This window comes from Ornithorhynchus anatinus, chromosome 2, assembly GCF_004115215.2.
Source record: "Ornithorhynchus anatinus isolate Pmale09 chromosome 2, mOrnAna1.pri.v4, whole genome shotgun sequence".
In the NCBI taxonomy this organism is placed as follows: domain Eukaryota; kingdom Metazoa; phylum Chordata; class Mammalia; order Monotremata; family Ornithorhynchidae; genus Ornithorhynchus; species Ornithorhynchus anatinus.
Window position 1 is genome coordinate 76,676,475 of NC_041729.1, and position 22,818 is coordinate 76,699,292.

The 22,818-nt window shown below is 39.0% G+C and overlaps 1 protein-coding gene across 2 annotated transcripts in view; it reads right to left on the bottom strand.

The window, feature by feature from the left end:
- AKAP12 (A-kinase anchoring protein 12) overlaps positions 1–22,818 on the bottom strand; it is a 130,047-nt gene that overhangs the window by 70,210 nt on the left and 37,019 nt on the right. Inside the window, exon 1 of one of the 2 annotated variants that reach the window (XM_007660336.4) lies at positions 4,494–4,619. The exons of the other annotated variant lie outside the window; for it this stretch is intronic. Coding sequence (XP_007658526.2) covers positions 4,494–4,535 — 42 coding nt within the window. The 5' untranslated portion in view covers positions 4,536–4,619. Of the gene's footprint in view, positions 1–4,493; positions 4,620–22,818 lie in introns of those variants that run through there. 2 annotated transcript variants of the gene reach the window in all.

The window sequence follows — 22,818 nt, forward strand, 5'->3', positions numbered from 1 at the left end:
GTCTTGCCAGAATACAAAGCAATGACCTCCAGAATCGGTGCCCAGAAACATCTTAGAAGAGGAAGAGTAGAGACCTAAGCCCTTCTCTTCACAACCCTGCTTTCAGGTCACCCAAGGTCCTGACCTGCTTTACTATTTCAGCTGTGTCTTCAGCCATTTCGCTTTCAGGGAATTGGGCCGTATCACTGATCCATGAAGTGCTGAGCAAAAAGCACCTAAGAAAAAGGTCTCGTGTTAGACAGCCTCTCTTCCTGCTCACTTTTAGAACTAGAGTCAACCCAACATTCACTCCCAATATCCAATAGGCAGCATGGTATAGTGGATGAAGCACAGGCTTGCAAGTCAGAAGGTGATGATTCTAAACCCACCTCCACCACTTGTTTGCTGTGACCTTAGGCAAATCACAACTTCTCTGTGCTTCAGTTACCTCATCTGTAAAACATGGTGATTAAGAGTGAGAGCCCAATGTGGGACAGGGATTGTAACCAAACTGATTAACTTGAATCTACCTCAGCGCTTAGAAGAGTGCTTGGCACATAGTATGCACTTAAATACCTTATTAATTCTCAAAAGGAGGCCCTGGACTCTGAAATTCTGCTTCTTCTGTCAGCCTACATAGCCTAACTTTGATGACCTTCAGGGCATTGATTTTGACCTCGAGGTATAAGAATGCAGGAAGATTCCAAAATTTGGAATAAATTTCAAAATAATTGAGCCCATTGGTTGACAACTATATACATCATGCACTCTGGAAATGATTAAGTGTTAACCAGCGATAAGGCTTAGAAGGATGTTCAGTGCTTAGAACAGTGCTTGGCACATAGTAAGCACTTAACAGATGCCATTACTATTATTATAAGAGTATGATTGCTAATAAAAGTTTTGTATTTACTTGACAAATCCCCAAAACTTTTCAAACTGTAGAGTCACTTAGTAGGGAATCCCATCAGTGGGCTAGTTTTTCATTGAGTATGTGGGGGCAAAAAGGGGGTATGGAAACTGGGGAACAGGAAGAGCAACAGGCAAGTTGGCATTTTGGATATTTTGAGCCCTGTTCAGAAATTTTCAACTCTTAGTAGAGACCTGGGATGAGTGAGCCTGGGAGTCCAAACCAAAAAACTGAGTTGGGGGTGGGGGTGGGAAGGGAGGTGTTTTACTGTAAGCTTGTTGTGGGAAGGAAAGGTCACTATTTATTGCTGTGTTGTACTTTCCCTAGTGCTTAGTACAATGCTCTGCACACAGTAAATGTTCAATACAAATGATTGATTCTATCACCCCCATGGAGTTATCACTTATGGGCCCATCCACCCCAGCATTAAAAAAAAGAAGAAGAAGAAAAGACAGAAATGCTCCAAGCTAAGCAATGGAGACAGGCATTTGCAGATCAGTATTCAATAATATTGAGTATTCATTCATTCAATAATATTTATTGAGCACTTACTATGTGCAGAGCACTGTACTAAGCACTTGGAATGAACAAGTTGGCAACAGATAGAGACAGTCCCTGCCGTTTGACGGGCTTACAGTCTAATCGGGGGAGACGGACAGACAAGAACAATGACAATAGAGTCGAGGGGAAGAACATCTCGTAAAAACAATGGCAACTAAATAGAATCGAGGCGATGTATATTTCATTAACAAAATAAATAGGGTAATGAAAATATATACAGTTGAGCAGACGAATACAGTGCTGAGGGGATGGGAAGGGAGAAGGGGAGGAGCAGAGGGAAATGAGGGAAAAAGAGGGTTAAGCTGCGGAGAGGTGAAGGGGGGGTGGTAGAGGGAGTAGAGGGAGAAGAGCTCAGTCTGGGAAGGCCTCTTGGAGGAGGTGAGTTTGAAGTAGGGTTTTGAAGAGGGGAAGAGAATCAGTCTGGCGGAGGTGAGGAGGGAGGGCGTTTCAGGACCGCGGGAGGACGTGACCCAGGGGTCGACGGCGGGATAGGCGAGAACGGGGGACAGTGAGGAGGTGGGCGGCAGAGGAGCGGAGCGTGCAGGGTGGGCGGTAGAAAGAGAGAAGGGAGGAGAGGTAGGAAGGGGCAAGGTGATGGAGAGCCTTGAAGCCTAGAGTGAGGAGTTTTTGTTTGGAGCGGAGGTTGATAGGCAACCACTGGAGGTGTTTAAGAAGGGGAGTGACATGCCCAGATCGTTTCTGCAGGAAGATGAGCCGGGCAGCGGCGTGAAGAATAGACTGGAGCAAGGCGAGAGAGGAGGAAGGGAGGTCAGAGAGAAGGCTGACACAGTAGTCTAGCCGGGATATAAAGAGAGCCCGTAGCAGTAAGGTACTTACTGGGTCCACAGCACTATCCTTAAACCCAGCAAATGGAGGAACCTAATCCAATAAGGTTATAAACCCCTTGCCTACAGGAGATATGTAATGATTTACAGATAGAAATAGGAAGGGGAATGTGCTTAAATACCAGATTAAGTCAATAGGTACAAGAGTGATGAGATGGTAGTTGGGGAGGATTTAACCTAAGAAAAATTGAATTGGGGGAAGTTTTCTGGAAATGTGATTTCAGAGGGATTTGAAGATGGCAAGAAATGAGACCTGGCAGATGAAGGGGAGTTCCAGGCAGGAGAATGGGTATGATTGGAGGTGGAAAGGTTGGGATTGAAAAGTAGAGAGAATGAGAGTTTGGAAGTATGGAATGAGGTATAGGGGAAGAAGAGAGTGACTTGTTACGAAAGGGAATGAACTGATGGAGTTCCTTAGAGCCAATGTCAGAAGTTTGTTTAATATAGAGGATGAATTACCAATGAAGTAGTAACAAAAATACTGCCTACAAATTAAAAATATTTGCAAGGTAAACTTCTATATATCTCTAGGCTGTAAATGCGTTAGGGGCAGGGAACATGTCCACTAATTTTATTGTACTCTCCCAGGCTATTAGTACAGTGCTCTGCACATAGTAATCACTCAATAAATACCATTGATTGATGTGTTTTGCTGTTGCCAAGGTTCATCTCCCCAAGGGTAGGACATGGAACATCTGCAAAGCTTCCCAGAAACAACAGTGTGTACTTTATTACCTTGCAATTATTCTTTCCTTTTATCATCAGGTATAAACTAAGTCAAAGGAACCATGTTTACAATATGAGAGCGGAGAAAGATCACAATCTTTGATAGAAGAGTTGCCTAGGTTTTCTTTCACAAACCTAAACAATGGCATATCATAGCAGAAATGAAAATCTACTAGATCCAGATCAAGTTACAAATAGAATTGTAGGTGGCAAACACTTGTGGGAGGAAGAGAATATAAAAAGAGAGCAAGAGGCACACAGTTTTAAAAACAATTTTTCTTGGGGTTTTCTGTTACAATTGCTGTGCTCCCACAAACACTATAAAAACCTGGCTTTCTATGCCAGCCTTTAGTCCCACAAATCAGCAGATGTGACTGACAACATGCAATCATGTTCTCTCATGCAAATATTTATTTTTGCTTCTTTTTAGTTTTCATTTTTAGAGGGGGAAAAAGACTTCATTTTTTACCACAATGGGTGCCTACTACTGCACAGAAATTCAGAAGCCCCTAAGTTTTATAAGGCAGATAACATCACTATTTGGGCTATTTTCCTTGTGTTACTTATTGGGAGTGATCTAATCTCTTTTCCCAGTGCATGTGTGATCTTTAAAATCTAGGAAAAATTTTTTTTTTAAATGTAGTTGTCACAACAGGAAGCACTTGGAGTTCTAATAACTAGTTTTAGTCTTGTGTCCTATTTTCCACTCTAGGAACCTATTAACCTATTTTACCAACAAAAAATTATAGCTGTCAAAAACACTTTTTAGATATACTAGGTAGTATGGTATACTTCTAGTGTTGCAAGAACACACACATTTGCAATATTGCTCAATACAGAAATAGGTCAGGAACCCATGCTTAAGCACTAAGATGCTTTCATTTCAGAGCAAAATAAAAGGCCCTCATTTATCCAAACATCAAAACTAGCTTTATAGATAAAAGGGGATTGAATGGATTGAATACATTTTAGCATGGGCACAAAGTTCAGGAGGTGATCATCTTAAATTGGGTTTCCGAAAAGCCTGGATTGTCAAGCCACAAGCAAAACAGGACTGTTAAAAAAAAATGCAGACATGTTACTGGAGTTCATGGCCAAAAAAGCCAAAAACACATAATTTGAGGGAGCAAGTAATGAGAGTCTGACCCACTGAAAATAAATATCAAAAGATGAACCAAACAATAAGTACTATATAAAAGAAAGCTCCATGAACAGTGAATCCAAGTGGAGTTCAAAAGGAAATATTCTCATTGTAATTTCAGTCTCTAAAACAAAAAACACAAGTTAACTAGAAACACAGGGCAAATAAGTAGACTATTCCCTCCTTGTCTACAAAACCAGTAGCAGTGACCCTTTATGCCCTACAAAGAGTACCTTTGAAAGTGACTTCTACTGCTCTTGGTGAAGTCTTCAGCATAAATAACAACCCAGAGCTAGGGCAAAATATCCCCAGTCCACCCCCCAAATTTCACCTGAAACATGAGGCCAAGTTCTTCCATTGGGCTTCCTGACATCAGTAACAGCAATTAAGGTACTTGAAATAATAAGCTTCTTAAACACTTTTTCAGCAAAGCGTTATGATTAAAATGACCATATTGCCTCAAATTCACAGAACGCAGGATGCCATGGTAGCATTGCTGCTACTCCTAAGACTGCCGTTCTAGAACACACCCCCACCTCACCTGCTCCATCCCTCTTTTTATTGCTGCTGGTTTACCACACCTGCTTTCAATATGGGCACAGCCAGGAATACCGACCTCACATCCAGAAATCATCAAAATGGCTTTGGCAAGCAGGGGGTGGGCTAGCAGTTCCCCTCCATAGAAACCTGCTGCTGCTGCTTTCCAGATAATGGCCTAGTGAACGAGCACAAGCTTGGGAGTTAGAAGACCTAGGTTCTAATTCTGCTCTGCCACTTACCAGCTGTGTGACCTTTTGCAAGTCACTTACCTTTTCTGTGCCCAGTTTCCTCATCTGTAAAATGAGGATTAAATCCTACTCCCTCTTGCTTAGACTGTGAGCCCCATGTGAGGCAGGGACTGTGTCTAAGTGATTATATTGTATCTACTCCAGCACTTACTGCAGCATTTGGTACCTGGTAAACACTTAGCAAATACCAAAATTGGTTATTATTATTATTATTATTATTATGTCAAAAAACTGGCCAGGTTCTTAGATATTTTGAAGATCAGTGGGACAGAGTTTTAAAATGGGGCATCATATCACTTTACTGTATTAAGCAGTGATAACTTTGCTCAATGAGAATGCAAAAAGCGGTTTGATGAACAATCACTCTTAAGAAAAGCTTTAATCACAGGAGCAGTGAAGGTGTTGAGTGGGAAAAAGATTTTAAATTTACATCCCATGAGGAAGCAAGATGAGAAACTGGACAAGGAATCTTGGAGCCTTTGGGTCTTCTGGACTACAACTGAAGTGACGGAAGATTTTGTACAAGAGAAGATAACTACCAAGTGCTCGGAGGAAATGAGGTACTTTATTTACTGTATGCAAAATGATCTAGAGAACTGGGAATCAAGTTATCTTTGGCTTCCTAAGTTGTGCAGTGAAAGACTGCACGTGCCACTCCTCCCGATGTGACCCTACATAGAATGGCCGTGGATCCCTGTTTTCATTCTTTTTCCTGTTTTCTTTTGGAACATTCCCCCCATCTCCTTTCAAAATATTTCTTTCTCTTATCCCTAGGGAAAATGACTGTAGCAATTCTTTAAAACAATATTAGATCATTTAAACAAATTGCCCATTTCTTCCCCTCAGAAAAATGTCATTTCTACAACATTTCAACAAATTACATTTTGAGAATTGTAATCTCCAGCCAAACTCTGGTAATTAGAGGATTTGGGAACACACATACCAAATACATATTGTGATTCTTTTTGAGGTGAACAATAACTTCTTGGCTAGAGAAAAGGAGTCTTAAAAGCAAATTCAACAATGTGAACCACTGCCAACTGAGCAGAAGGAATAAGCTTACCAACTGACACACTTGATAAAGGGAATATAGATCCGAGGCTTAGAATTTTCATCCAAACATACTGAACCATGATTAAAATCTTCAATAATCAGGTATATTCGTGGTGGACTGCTTCAAACTTTCATACTTTTCCAGAGTTGTTTATTTGTAATTTATTTATATTAATGTCTGTCTCCCCTCTCCAAAGCCTTTTAGAGGGCACATCTCCAGGATGAGATGTACATCCCCTTGATTCTATTTATTGCTATTGTTTTTGTCTGTCCGTCTCCCCCGATTAAACTGTAAGCCCGTCAAACGGCAGGGACTGTCTCTATCTGTTGCCGACTTGTCCATTCCAAGCGTTTAGTACAGTGCTCTGCACATAGTAAGCGCTCAATAAATACTACTGAATGAATGAGTGAATCAAGCCTTCCCTGACTAAGCCCCCCTTTCCTCTTTGCACAATCTCTTCTGCGTCGCCCTGACTTGCTCCCTTTGCTCTCCCCCCTTCCCAGCTCCTCAGCATTTATTTACATGTCTGTTATTTATTTATTTAATGTCTGTCTCTCCCTCTCAAGACTAAGCTCATTGTGGGCAGCAAATGTGTCTATTATATAGAGAAGCAGCATGGCGCAGTGGAAAGAGCACGGGCTTGGGAGTCAGAGGTCATGGGTTCGAATCCCGGCTCTTCCGCTTGTCAGCTGTGTGACTGTGGGCAAGTCACTTAACTTCTCTGTGCCTCAGTTACCTCATCTGTAAAATGGGGATTAAGACTGTGAGCCTCATGTGAGACAACCTAATTACCCTGTATACCCCAGCGCTTAGAACAGTACTCTGCACATAGTAAGCGCTTAATAAACCAACATTATTATTACCATTATTCATTCAATCATGTTTATTGAGCACATACTGTCTGCAGAGCAAGGTACTAAGCGCTTGGAAAGTACAATTCAGCAACAGAGACAATCCCTACTCAACAATGGTGCATTGTACACTTAGTACAATGCTCTGCAATCAGTAAGCACTCAATAAATATGAATGGATGAATGAATGAAGGACATTTTTCCAAGTACACAGGAGCAAAACTATATCTTGATTTTATTTAGCCATAAATAATATCTTCCTAATATGTAGTCAGACAAGAGAAGCAGCATGGGCTAGTGGCAAGAGCAAGAGCTTGGGAGTCAGAGGAAGTAGGTTCTAATCCCAGCTCTAACACTTGTCTGCCATGTGATCTTGGGCAAGTCATTTCACTTCTTTATGCCTCAATTTCCTCATCTGTAAAATGGGGATTAAGACTGTAAGCCCCGGGTGGGACAGGGATTGTGTCCAACCCGATTACCTTGTATCAACCCCAGAGCATAGAACAGTGCTTTGCATATAGTAAGGACTTAAAATACCATTACTGTTATTATTATTATTATTATCACAGACCTTTCATTTATCCAGAGATTGAACTATTGGTAATTTATCACACTATTAGCTTATTTTTACTCTTTTTAAAGACACAAAGGCTGTCAGAAACAATTAGTATTGAAGCTTAAAACTGAGAGCCACCTTTTTTACAAATATATATCCATTTCATGTAAAATCACTTGTCTTTTAGATGGAAACAAGTTCAGAGTATATAAGGAAATGTTATGGCCCTAGATTGTAAACCTGTTATGGGCAGGGAACCCAACTGCTAATTCTCCTGCATTGCACTCTCCCAAGTGCTTAGTACACTTAGCACTTAGTAAGTGCTTGATAATAATAATAATGGTATTTGTTAGCTCTTACTATGTGCCAGGCACTGTTAGTCTCACCTGGGACAACCTGATTACCCTGTATCTACCCCAGTGTTTAGAACAGTGCTCTGCACATAGTAAGCGCTTAACAAATACCAACATTATTATTATTATTATTATTCTAATTGCTGGCATAGATACAAAGTAAGCAGGTTGTCCCATGTGGGGCTCACAGTCTTAATCCCCATTTTACAGATGAGGTAACTGAGGCACAGAAAAGCTAAGTGATTTGCCCAAAGCCACACAGCTGACAAGTGGCAGAGCCAGGATTAGCACACACGACCTCTGACTCCCAAGCCTGTGCTCTTTCCACTAAGCCATGCTGCTTGATTGATTGGTGTTCATTTTTAAAAGTACTAACGGGATGCCCAATTCTTTGCCTGGAATTACTGCATCCCTTTTTTTTTCCCATCATTTTCCTACTTTCATGATCCTTGAATATGACCAGTAGGAAATGTTTTACTAGTGTTTTAAGATCCCACACAGACTACTCTAGTCAGGTTATGGCTTCTTTCCTTACTGTCACCCATTTTCTCCATTTTTGTGAAACAACTGCTGCAGAAAGACAGAATGACTCACTGCAATCAAGAAAGGAGTGGCTCTGATGAGACCTCTGAGGGGATTGTTCAACAATGAGACAAAAAGAAATTGTCAGACACTGTATTGGACAGTAACACAATAATAATGATGGTATTTGTTAAGCGCTTTACAAAAAAAGATGTGCATGCAGTGAGGTTATATTCGTGCACCCAAAGCCTCACTATCAGTACTAGCAACTCCATGTACAAAGGAAAACTGCACATACACTTCCTATATGCTTCAGGGAAACCTGGTCCCCCTCTATCTCCATACCAATGATATTAATTGAGTGCTTACTGGGTGCAGAGCACTGTACTAAGGTCTTTGGCGAGTACAATTTAATCAGTTCATTGCACATCATTCTCAATTTTTGGTGCCTTTCATTCAGTGGTCTATGCTACTTCTTTCCTCTCCTTCTACCAACTTCCATCAAATTTCACACAACACTGATCACAGGTACTACCACTGCTGAGGAATCATACCCACAATCAATTTCAAGTTCGGCCTTTGGAATAGTAACACTCCAGGGAGTATCCGAGAAGTCTGGACAGTGATAAAGGCAGGCAAAGACCCAGTCATCCCTAGGTTTGCACAGTTCAGAGAGTAGGTAAGGAAGGGATGGAGAATAGGAGACAGTAACACACCCTTGCTTCTGTCCTTGGGCTGTTAGATCAGCACTTTACCTTCCTCTCCTATCCACAAGTGACAGGTATTATATTGTATCATTCTACAATCAATGATTTGTCTTTTTGGGGGGAAAAATAATGGACTATTAAAATAGGATTAGAAAACCATACCAGAAAAGCGATAATTAAGAAAGTAAAACTGCCTATCTCGAAAGATCAAGCCATGCTAGAGAGATTATTAAAGGTGGAAAGAGAGGTTCTCACAGACACACCCATTTATTGAGTTATCATTTGCTCCTACTATTCATTTATATGTTAAAAAAGTAAATTCTAGTTAATTTCAACTCATGAAACCAAATGTTTATCTCTTGTGGCCTTCTAGATTTCAAAGAACATGTCAAATTACCAATTTATCAAAATCTGAGAACTACAAATTCTTCCATTTCATTAAAATGTATCCTCAGTACTTCATATATTACAAGGAATAGATTACACTTTTTTTCAGGAATGGTAGTTTTTCGGTACATTTATTTTTAGATACAAAAAAAAAATGCACTACTTTCCTGCCTGGAAGTTTGACTGGTCTCCAACCTGCTCAAAACTATAACACATAACTGTCAGCTCACTTCAAATGTCTTGCAGTCACACCCATTAATAATTGTACTCAGAATTCTCTTAATTTAAACCTACCACAAGTGAAATTTGAATGCCAATTCCACAGAACCCACCTTTAAACAGCTGCAGAAGTAGTTCTCACCGAGAAAGGAAGGGTTCATTTTCTTCTCTATCTTGAAGATTTAAAAAAATTATATATCTAATGTCCAAATGACCAAAATTGATATTCAAAAAATTTTGAATTATGTGCTAGTGAAACCTACTGTATGTAAGACTCCTCCAGCATCTTAGAAAATCCTCACTAGGAAAAGAGCAGAAAAATCTTACTTGGGATTCAATTGAAAGGATTAAGAAAGGAAAGCTCCCTTTAATGTCCACTTACATTACAAATCCCGATAGTTTGCATAATTTCTTAGAAATACAATTGTGGTAAAAATCCAGGGATGTCTGATTTATCTTTGCTAAATGCCAATAGAAAATCTGCCCATATCACAAGAAATACCTTCCTCCCTTCCTAAAAAACAAAAAAAGTTGTCCAGATTCTCGAGTCTTCTGATGTATTTTTTTTCCTGGCTGAAGTCAGCCACTCCCAGCTCTGCTCTTCTGTCCTTTCCTTTGTGTGATGTTCTGCATCGACTATGTCCACTGGGAGATGTACTGCAGTGACTGCTTGGCGTGTTTGAGAGAAACTACACCACTTCAACCTATTCAGTTTTGCTGACTAAGTACAGTCTAACTAAACGTCTTTGCTTAGGGCAACCGTAAAAATGTTATATAAAATTACCGTAAGCTATAAAACCCACTATAATAGAATCTAAAAATGTAACAGACACTTCAAGGAAAACACAGAGGATGAGATCAAACTCTGAGGGAAAGAATTGAAATAATTATAATTTCTTTCTGTGCTATTTTTTCAACCTCATCATTTAATTCGGGCAATCTTAACACTGTAGGTCTGATTATTAGTACATCATTACTTTTATAATGGATTTATTTGTATTAATGATTTGATACAAAATTATAGCTTTGAATTATATTTATATGTAAACGTGCCTCAGCAAGATCATTATTCAGTATATTTATATTCATTCTAAAAAATAAAGTTTAAAAGAAGCCTGAAAAGGAAGCCAAAAATAGAGGAAAGTTCTTCTCTACCCTAGAGCTCAGGCTTGTTTCTGTAAGTGTGGACGGATAAATGTCCTTCAAACTCTACTTTTTCTCTCTTCTAGATGACAATAGCAGTACAACACACTCCATTTCAAACAAAATTAAAACTAGATGCCCCTACCGGACAAAGGTTTCAGAAACATGAGGGCATCCCCCTGATTTACTCTGCATAATGCCACTCAACAAAAGAAATATAAAAATCAGCTGTTCTCCAAGCCCACATTAGCCAGTTTAAAATGCAAACAGGCAGTTTTACAAAAGAGAGTTTGAAAAGGAATGAAAAGCACAGGAGTTAGCAAACTCCCTTTGAAATCGAATGTTGGACCAGAATACCGGGAAACCATAGGTTTGTGTTTATGTAAAATGAGGGTAAAAACACATTTAAAAGGTATCTTGCAATGGAAGAAGTGTGTCAGACCTTTGGCCTGAATGTTACAAATTCAAATATTTTGTTCAATTTACACTCTGACTTTAGCATTAGCAATGGATTTTCTGTTACAGTTATCTTCTATTATCTCACTTTAGCAAAACCAAAGCAGTGTGGTATAATGGAAAAGGGCTTGCACTCGGTAAAAGGGACTTGGGAATGTATCCTCTGAATGACAGGATGTGTTTGTTTTGGTTCTTTTTACATTGATTTCTACAAATTTCTTCTCCACAATTAAGACTTTGTCACTCTTGCTAATTTCTCATTTAAACTGTGATCTAGGACTGTCATCATGTCTAAACCATTTACTTTGTAAAATCATTCCAGCGCTTAGCAGAGTAGTGCATAATAAGCATTTAATACAATTACTACTAATAATGTATGGAGCGTCCTGTGAATGAAACTATCCCATCCTTAGCAAGCTTTAAAATCAGAGTGCATATCATCTCGGTGAGCCAGTTTTTTCCGCTGCCTTTCAAGGAGCCTCTTTTGGCAAATTTGGCAATCCGGGCTGAGAGCTAATTCTTTCAGATCACTAGATTGTTTAGTGGAGGTTTATACAAGAACCCCTGAGGATGGTTCAAAACACTAAAAATAATACATCAAGTATGGCAGAAAAATGAGGGTTAAATCACTCACCTCTATCGTAATGTGTATTTTCACTATGTACTTTGGCTACAACAGGGAATTAGGAAAAATTTGTCCAACAGTACAAGTGTGTTTGGATACAGCTTGTAAGCACTATTGGACATGGTGAATACTATAGTGTGAACATTCCTTAACTTGGAGTTCTCAAGAATGCAACCCCTGCGTAGAATGGTAGAACTGGATGTAATGGGAAATAGGGGATCTCAGCAGAGAGCAGTTGCAACTGAGAAGAGAGTGCCTGTCTCAGGACCATGTGGCTAAAGCAAAGCAGGAACAATTTCTCTTAGCTTCTCTTCTTGCTAACTCTAGAGTACTTCTGTGTATGAGTGCATGAGAAAGGGAGCGGGTGGCTATGGAGAGAAGAGGGAACTGAGTGGAGGCATGGGTGGAAAGGGGGAATCTGGGAGGGGAGGAGAGAAGGGTTCAAGGCTGCTTCAGATAAAATTGAACCTTGCAAGAGCCCAGTTTCTAAAAAAAAGTTTTGATATTTCCACCTTAGTGCTTTGCTGGGTGTAGGCATCAAAGGCCTAAACCAACCCTGGCTGGATGAAAATACTAATGTTCCTCCTAAAGTAACTAAGTCACTTTGGGGCTAAAACTTTAGGAACTTGAAATAATTGGGCTAATTAGCATTAACTTGAATTTCTCAAAATAATACAGCTTTAAGGCTAAATAGATGATCAGTCAATCAGTCGACGCTATTTATTGTGTGCTTGCTGTGTGCAGAGCCCTGTACTAAGTGATTGAGAGAGTACAAGATAACAGAGCTGGTAAAGACATTCTCTTCCCACAAGCAGCTACTCCTTTCTGAATAAATGAATGAATGACTGAATCAGCAGTACAAATGGGAAGGAGAGATGAGGGAAGAGAAGCTCAGAAAGAACAGATAACAGTGAGGTGAAAGTGTAGACTTATTTATAAAGAAGTAGAGTTCTTTTCTGTGGCATGGACTAATTGTGTCTGCCCAGAATTAATGTCCACGAATGTGGGTGTAATGATTTTCTGGAACATTTTCATTAGCCCAGATTTTCAAACTGTCCAATTCAATGGATAATTGCTCAACCTTCTCACTTAGTACTGTGTAGGTGTGGTTGTTTAAATAATTTATACAAACCCCTTTCAACTTCAAGTCTGCATCTGAAACCAGGAAGGGTAGCAAATACAAAAGATTCATTAAACTGTGATAACCAACATCTGTGTGATCAGTTATATGTGATTAACATGTCTTGGCAGTTTCATACCTTTTTTATTCAAATTCCTCATCGTGACAGAATTATTTATTTTTAATGGGCATAAGAATTTTTTTTTAACTAAACAAAAACAGAACATTGATAATTCCAATGTGGAATAAATAACCCCCTCCCAACCTGGGCCCTAAATGATTAAGTTTTATTAGTGGAGGGTAAAAAAATGTGCCCACCATGACAGGCTAAAATTTCATTAATTGTTTCCCCCAGAAAATGTAACTGTATTTTTAGTAAGGATCTAAATTTGTCCCCATTTACAGTTGAATTACCAAAGCCACAGAGTTCGGGAACTTGCTCAAGACCATGAAGTTGTGGTTACTGGCATAGAAACTTTAAGGTCCTTTGCTCAGTGCTAGGGAATCTATGGGTTCTCAAACAACACTGGAATGCCTCACTTTCAAAGCTTCATTAAAGGCACATCTCCTCCAAGAGGCCTTCCCTGACCAAGCCCTCATTTCCTCTTCTCCCATGCCCTTTGGCATCGCCCTTCAACTTGGATTTGCACACTTTATTCATCTCTCCCTCAGCCCCACGACACTTTTGTACATATCCTTAATTTATTTATATTAATGTCTATCTTTTCCTCTGGACTGTAAGCTCACCGTGGACAGGGAACGTGTCTACCAACTCTGTAATAAGTGTACTCTCCTAAGCACTTAATACAGTGCTCTGCACTGAATCCCCATTTTGCAGATGAAAGAACGAGACATAGAGAAGTGAAAAGACTTGGCCAAGATTTTACAACAGACAACTGTCAGAACCAGCATTAGAACTCAGGTCCTGACTCCCAGGCCCATGTTCTTTCCTTTAAGCTACACTGCTTCTCAGCTATGGGATAAGTTTGATGAGAAAACCTGTTACCAGCTTCCAAATGTTCTAATTGTAGGGAAGACAGGCTTCTCCCCGGGGGTTGGTGTTTTGAAGGGAGGAGGAGGTGTACTTCTGTCGATTGTTTCATCTTTGAATAGGACAGCTTTGTGGATGTATGTATACACAAGCACACACAGGGAATAGAAGAAACCTTTTAAGACACCGTAAAATGAAACACTATGGCAAAGCAATAGACAGTTGAGAGACAACAGCAGAAAACAGGTTAACTTTGCACTCAGCAATTTGAAATGGGGTAACCATTTTAGAGCAGTGGCTTTAGAAAGACTGTGAGACCAAGAGGAAGAAGAAGACATGGGGCAAGCAATGAGGTACCAAAATACAGCAAAGAACATTCTTTGAAGCAACAAAATGTGGGAAGAATTAATGGTCTCACAATGTCTTTCAATCATATTTGCACACACTGATAAAAAAAATCTCAGCATCATCTTCAAAACAGAGGATAGCTTTGTATTAAAGTAAAATTATAAGTTTTAAGTCAAATTACAAATTAAAGTTAGAAGTATACATATGAATATACAAATATATGCATGTATTTATCAAGAGTTACATTTTTAAGATGATATAAAAAACCTAGATCTTGAAGACAACTTTGTTTCACCTCATTTAGTAAATATTTTCTGATACACAAAACATTCTACCACATTTTACTAGCACCAGAAACAAAATGTGTCGGGCCTAATATTTATCAAGGTTAATTTCATGTAATATTATCCAAAATGAGATTTTCCCTCTTAATTGTGATGGTTTTTTTAAATCAAAAATTAAATTGACAGTTGCTGGTCTAATCCATCTTTGGGAAAATATTTTTCTTCAGGAAAAAGCTGTTTCCAGGAGCATAAACCCAACCTAAGCCACTCCAGGGGAGCAGAGAGAGCTTATAAAGAGGGGTCCAAATTTCACCCTCTCCACGGCATATGCAGTTGTTGCTCAGCTCAGCTCTCCCGTCTTTTGTTATAAAATGGAGCAGCATCACATCACATACAAATTGGGGGCTCCAGGGATTTCCAAAGGGCCAATTATCAACATTCCCTCATTCTGCAAGGGGAAGACCCATTTTCTGGGCTTGAGGACTCCTGAATTAAAATATTGTATATAGAGCAAAATATTGTATATATGTAGCATTTCATTTCTTTTCTGGATTGCAGTGCACTGTAAATATTCAGCAAAGCACACTTGTTCAGGAAAACTCTTTTGAATCTAGGAGATTATGGGGTTCCTTTGTGAAGAAAGCTGAAAGTATAGTTTCCTTATGCTCTGTTCTGCAGGCACCGAATTGTTTATGGCTCACTTTTATATCTTAGATCTTTAATAGAAAAGCTAATTAGGTACAACAACTTACATACCAAAACACAGTTATTTCCCTGCTCCAGTTGGGTTGGAATTTATATTTTTCTTCTTGGTAGGAGCATACTTTGTATGACACTGTCCACATGTTTAATCATTGGAGGAGGTGATTGTGTTACTCCCGTTGCATCAGTTTCTTGTTAACACACACTTAGAAGAAAGGAAACTTCTACAGGGTTTGTAGTAAGAACAGCCACATGTGTCAGGGCAAATCAAATTCAATGCTGTGATTCGAGAAGAAAACACAATGCATTCTTTAATTATGAAACGTTCTCCCAGCAGATGTCCTGGCAATCTCTGAAGGTGGAAGTTAACTAATTCTGTTTTCACTACATTTCAGGGGGAGGGAGGGCAGGGGGACAACTAGGTCAGAGTGCCCTTAAAAAGACATTCAGCTGTATTAACAAAGGCAAATATAAGGTTACATGTATGAAGAGGTTTTTTTGAACGCACAGCAGTCTTCAAAGTTAGCAGGGAAGTTTTATCCTTTAAAATCAGATAGCCTTTGATCAAAGGAACCTGTGTTAAAATATGGTCTTATATTACATTGTGGAATCTTTTCACAAAGATAAATTTGAATACTTTTTTATGATGACTGAATCCAATCACTGGGCATAAGATTTTTCACACTTGGTGTTCCCTTAAGAAAACCTCCCTTTTTGCTTAGTCATCATCATGAATAGTATTAATTGAGCACTAACTATGTGCAGACTACTGTACTGAGCTCTTGGGAGAGTACATTACAACAAAGTTGGCCAACATGTTCCCTGTGCGTGAGTCAGACTGACTTCTAGTTGGCACTTTAATGAGATTAGCTGTGATTCTCACACAATTCAGATTGCCACCTTCAAAATGAATAAAATGACATGACTTTTTAGGATCTCAGTGTCTTTGAATGGAACAACGAGCTTTCAGGCCTTGCACTGTAGTCTAGATGAGGGCTTTAACTGAAACACAAGCAGATTTGTAGTTCATTGAGTGTCCAATCCACAAGACAAAAACCAGCCCTAAATCATGTCGTGTTTTAGAAATCCTGGTACTGTCATCGTTCAACTAAATGTGATTTTGCTTGAATCTCAGTAGGAATGCTTGTCATTATCCATGCCAGTGAAGGGGTGAAGGATGGATATATGGCATAGGGGCCAGGGAATCGGAAGGTCAAGGGATGTAATCCTGGCTCAGCCACTTGTCTGCTTTGTGACCTTGGGCAAGTCACTTCACTTCTCTGTGCCTCAGTTACCTCATTTGTAAAATGGGGATTGAGATTGTGAGCTTCTAAAGGGTCGGAGACTGTGTCCCACTCAATTTGCTTTAATCCATCCCAGCTTTTAACCTGGTACATAGTAAGCACTTAACAAATACTATAATTATTAAATGAAATCTAGGTAAAGCCCGAGGTTAATTTCAGTCATTAATCTCTACTTTTTTACCCACCACGGTTTTCATTAGAATAGAAAAGATATTGGCATTTTCCCCACTCATGCTCTGGTGGAATTACTAATGGAAAGAGAAATGACCATAAAGGTGACAGCAAAGAGGCAGAGAAAGAAAACCTGGGTTAGCCAGGAAGCTTTATTCTGTCACACTTCCTCTCTCCCTCTGCAGCAGCTGCTTGGATGTCGCACTGTCATCCAACCTTTGCACATGTGGTTTGTTATGTAATGTGTTTTTATATCATTCTATCTGTTGTGTTTATCTTCTCTCTTCAGTAAGATTGTTAAGTTCTTCAGGGCAGAGACTTTGTCTTCTTTTACTTTGTTATTCTCCAAAGGCCCTGTATTCACTTAGTGTTTTTCTTGATGATATCATCTAACTGCATGAAAGGAGGCTGTAATAAGCAGCATTGCTTCATCACTGAGAAACTAACTGCATCCTAGGCCTTTGTTGGGAATCCTACCTTGCAGTTTGACATTATTTTTGTCCAAAATGCTTAAATGAGTCTATAGAGAGTCAGCTAAAACACATGTAAAGGGTAACCAAATAGAAAAATGAGACCCTACATATTTTTTTAGAAAATCATTAAAGGATTCACTGAAATTCATTCATCTTCAAAGACTCTTCTGCTCTCTCACTCTACTCCCAGATCCTTCTGCACTTAAATCACAAATTTGGCAATACATACCTACCACTGATCAATCAATTAAGCAAGCAATCATATTTATTGAGCCCTTACTCTGGGTAGTACACACTGATTTGGATGAAAGGCAATTTATTTACAGTTTTGAACATAAATTTCTAAAATCATTTGGGTTTTGGACATCTGCAAGTTATTGAAGAATTCACTGCATCCAACTCTCATCATCTCATTTTTCCCAACCCTACTTTTTAGGCTTGCCATGCCTGTAAAGACATTATATGGTTTTATAGCCCCAACATTTTCTACATTATATTTGTATTCCAAGAGCAAATACATTCGTGCCAAATGACAACTTTCCAAGCAAGATTATTGTGCCTGTTCTACAACTCAAACAATATTAGAACAGCTCATCTGACGTTCCCTACTGCACTGATAAAGAACTAAGGTTGGGCCCATATCTACTGCTCTTTAGCCATTTTTACTACTCTTAAATGTCTTTATTGTTGCCCTTGATTTCTCATGTAGTTTTATCTGTCACCTTCTCTTATGTGGCTATTGCCAAATCTCCAAAGGTCACAGATTCAAATGTATATAGAACACAGAAGGGAGAGGGAGCTGGGGAAAAGTGGGTTTGATCAGGGGAAGGCCTCTTGGAGAAGATGTCACCTTTGAATTGAGAGAGAGTGGTGGTCGGGTGGAGAGTGGAGGTCTGGTCATCTGGTTGTCACTTACTGAGCACCCCCTGAGTGCAGTGCAGAGAACTCTAGTAGGTATTTGGGAAAATGGCTTCTATCCTAGGGAAACTTGCCTATACTTTAATGGGAGAGATAACTGGACCCAAATTGCACACACACAATAAGTAAAAGAGCTACAGTGATAGAAGGCAAGTCACTTAACGTCTCGGTGCCTCAGTTACCTCATCTGTAAAAATGGGGATTTAAAAATGTGAGCCCCATGTGGGACAATCTGATTACCCTGTCTCTACCCCAGCGCTTAGAACAGTGCTCTGCACATAGTAAGCGCTTAACAAATACCACTATTATTATTATTATTATAGAAGCCAACACAGACAAATAGCAGCTAAACATGAGTTCTAAGATGACTGGGTCACATGACCAGAAAGACAGAGATAAGAGAGACATTACTCTTAGGAAGGACAGGGTTTGTAAATTTAAGTTGTGCAGAGAGGAAGGTGCACCATGAAAACTAAATGCAAGGTTTGGTTAGACATGCAGCAGGAACAGTGGTGATGATGTGGAGCTGAGGATCAGTCATACCCTCCCCAGAATGTGAGCCCATCACTGGGCAGGGATTGTCTCTTTTGCCGAATTGTACATTCCAAGCGCTTAGTACAGTGCTCTGCACATAGTAAGCGCTCAATAAATACTATTGAATGAATGCAATATCTTTAGACTTTAAGCTCACTGTGGGCAGGGAATGTGTCTACATCTCTGTTATTATTGTACTCTTCCAAGCACTTAGTCCAGTGCTCTGCACACAGTCAGTGCTCAATTAATGACTGATTGATTGATGGATGTTGCTGCTTTGGGCTGCACACAGAGATCTCTCTGTCTCTAGAGGACTGTGGCCAGATGGCTCAAAATGTGTGAGATCCCAAATTTGGAGCTTCCATTCTGGAGTCCCAAAAGCCTAAGATGGCAGCTATCGGTATCCATGGAACCAGTGGCAGCCAATACAATGACAGAAAAGAGGAAGATCAGTGGCCATAGAGTCTTCTATTTTAGTGGCAGGGACAGCAACCACAGCACATGTCTGTATAAATCTGTTGTATTGTACTCTCCCAAATGCTTAGTAGAGTGCTCTGCACACAGTAAGCACTCAATAGATGACTGAGGGATTGCTATTGCTTTTTTGAATCTTATGTGCTATTTTTTCATATGTTCATATTTTTCAAAGACTATCGGAGATGGAGATTCTATAATCTCCCAAAATACTATCAGGAAATTCTCTTTTATATCTAGCCGAAATCTCTTTCATGGCAGTTGAAAACTGATTTTCTCTTGTTTGACCCAAGGTGTGATTAAGAACCACCATTTAGGTAATAGCTCTTCATAGCCTGTAACTTACATTTGGGCAGTTCTGTTGTAAAAGACTACACTAAAATGAGGTGGGTTTCTGTTTCTTTGTGTTTTTTTATAATCTTTACTTGATGTCAAGTTCATTCTCTCTAGTTAACTACAATAAGGTGAAGAAGGTACCAGTTTATTTTCCTCTATATTTTGTCCCCTCGTAATCAATCCAAGTAATGAGGTCATGTCTTGGTGTCAGATATCTGGGGTCAATAGTTTGATCGATTTATGCAAAATTATTTATGTGACATAAACAGAAGGGGTAGGGGACAACCAATTTTCCCTTACTTCAAGGCAACAAAATGTGAAAAACAGGTCCTGCCTCTAAACCGCAGATTAGCAGTGATCATTTGTACTGCAGTAAAACTGTGAACTCCCTGATTTATAATACTGATGGATTTCTGGTTAGATTCTCAAAAAGTAGCCCTCATTCCCTTGTGAAACAGGAAGAAGCAAAAATAAAGCCACAATGAAGGCCAGGAAATAAATATGAACAGGATGAAAAATCTCTAAAGTCATATAAGTGTTGACACTGGGGTTTGTGAAAGGATTTGTGGGAAAGGTTGGGGACAGTCTGAGTGGGGAGTGCAGACTGTTATAAAAAAAGAATGACAGGAAAGCCCCCTTGCTAGGGAATAATATCAACTTGGCTTTCAAAGTGTCATCTTCCCTAGTTTTTCTCCTAAATATCATGCTCTGTACTTTTCACTTGAGTGCTTATTATCTTACATGTTCCTCCCTGAAATGGAATGTTGCCCTTGCATTCCTACAAACTCATTTTCAAAGTGCCACCAAATCTGTCTCGGCCCAGTAAATGTGAAATGTAATTGATTTTTGAAAAATGAGATGCTGTAACTAGAGGTTTGTCTACTAGAAATTTGAAACAAATTATTTTTCACCTAATTAACAGTTATTAAAAAATAATGTCCTTTCCAAAGTCATAATGGTCAATCCTTATCATCTTCATTGATACGTATGGATCGAATGTCCAAAGGGTACATAACATTGTACTAAATACAAATACAAATCACTTCTAACTAGCCTTTCTCTCTTTCCTCAATCTCCACTCCTCCCACATCTTCTCTAGTTTTCAATTACTTTCCATTCACTTTTCAAATCTATAAACATTTCTTATATGCAGCTTTAAAATTCTCTTCTGTAGCATGTAACCCTAAATGAGTATCTGGGACAGTGTAACCTTAAACAAACAGCAGCTGGGCAAGATGCCTAGGAAATACATCCATTCTCTCTGGGACTGGAGCAATTTTGAAAGGAAAACAAAAACATTAAAGAGTCAAAAAAGAATAGCCGGTGGAATAAAGAGAGATTAGACCCACCAATTCCATCATGTTCCCAACTGAAGGCTTTATGCAGAATCTTGAAAGATTCAAAAACAGTTCATGAGAAAAAGGATATGGCTATTCATATGAAAATTCTGTAGTACTGTCATTATAAGTGAAAATGGTGTACAAAGGATTAGGTATCTTTGTAGATAGAGAAAAATGTTAGTTTATCAAATTGCCAAATCCCGTGACTTAAAATAAAAACAGGGGTTTTTTTTGCAGTACACTGCAGCGTCATAGCTTGTTTATCATGCAGACTTGTCTGTCAGAAGGGCAGTTTCAAAAATATTCCTATTATAATTCTAATAATACAGAAGACCTTTGGTATCATATCACCAAAACCACATTTCTATTTTATAGATGTTATGGAAATTACTACAGACCCAAGGCATTAAAGGAATCTGGCTGGTCTTAAAAGGCATCAGGTTATGAGTAACAAGGAAGACTTTAAGAATAAATTTTGTAAATGACAAATGAACCCGTTGAACTGAAACTTAATTGCTTATTACTAATTGTTTGTTATTGATAAGTTTAAGCATAAGGGAAATTTGAGGGACTAGTAATAAAACTTTTTGTGGATTGTCTAACTTGATTGTAAAATTACTTTGAAAAATCACTTTCCTCACTTTGGGAAACTATTTCAGAGTTTTGTAGACAAATTGAACCCAATGAAATACTGATTATACAGATAAAAGAACCTCTGAAGGAATCCTATGCACCCAGGGATGGTGTTAGAATATAGATAGTGAAAACAAAAAAAACTCTGAAGTTCACTTTCTTTAAAAAGCCTTTGAAAAGTAAACCACATCCCAAAATGTCTTGCTTGGAACTGTCGCAGTCCCTTGTCTGTAAAGATCTAAAGATAACTCTACTACTACTATTATCTGACATGGAAAATGTGCCAAATTATTCAGATTAAAAATAATCTGTTTTACTCCGTCAACATTTTCACTTGCTTCCTTTAATGATGATCATCAGCTCCAGAATTTAAAGTTTTAATACAGCAAACACACTTTAAAGGACATTAAATTCTGCTTAGAACTTAGTTTAAGTACCCACTATAGTCCTCTTCTTGTGTTAAGTTTCAGAAGAGAAGTATTTAAAGGAACAGATGGTTCCTGAAGCCCGTGTGAAAAGGAAATAAAAAAGAAAGCCAGAAATGAACCTATCAGACAAGCTCAATAAACAGGGAAGAGAAATGCATAAATACACACACAAACACACACCTGCTTGAAACAGATCAAGATTAAGATATCACTTTCACTAACATGCAGTTTGGCCAGTCAGCATTCATTTTTTTATGAGCATACTTTTTTTTCCCCTTTGCTTGTCAATGTTAACTTCTCACTAGCATGTTTCCCACAGATTTAAATTACGGTGTATACACCTCGTTATTGAAAAGGATTACTGAGTCGAGGTTTGAGCATTCATTCTGGAGCTGGTTAGAAGTTTCGTTTAGATGTGCCTGCCAAAAACACTTATTAAAATCAAACCACCAAGGAGTAAAGTTCACAGTTTTAAAAACTAGTTGCCCCATAAGTGGCTCTACATTAAGGTAACCATGTTCTCCAAAACACTGTGGGAAATGGAGCGGGGCCAGTGGTCTGATTGGGGCTGAGAAAAAGCAGGAATTGGAGAGAAACAGGCAGAGACCGAGACTGTAATCTCACCGTGGGCAGGGGATGTGTCTATCTGCTCTCTTATATTGTAATTATACTCTCCCAAGGGCTTAGTACAGTGCTCTGCCCACAGTAAATGCTCAATAAATTCCACTGATTGATTGATTAATTGACAGAGGCAACAGGAGAAACAAAAAGCAAGAAAAAGGGAAAGCCAGAGACAAGGGCGAAAAACATAACATGACCTAGTAGGTAGAGCTCAGGCCTGGGAGTCAGAAGGATCTAGGGTGGTGAGATAGATGGGATTGAGGCACAGTGAGTAGGTAAATTGTTAGGAGTGAAGTGTGTACTGATTAAATGTATTAG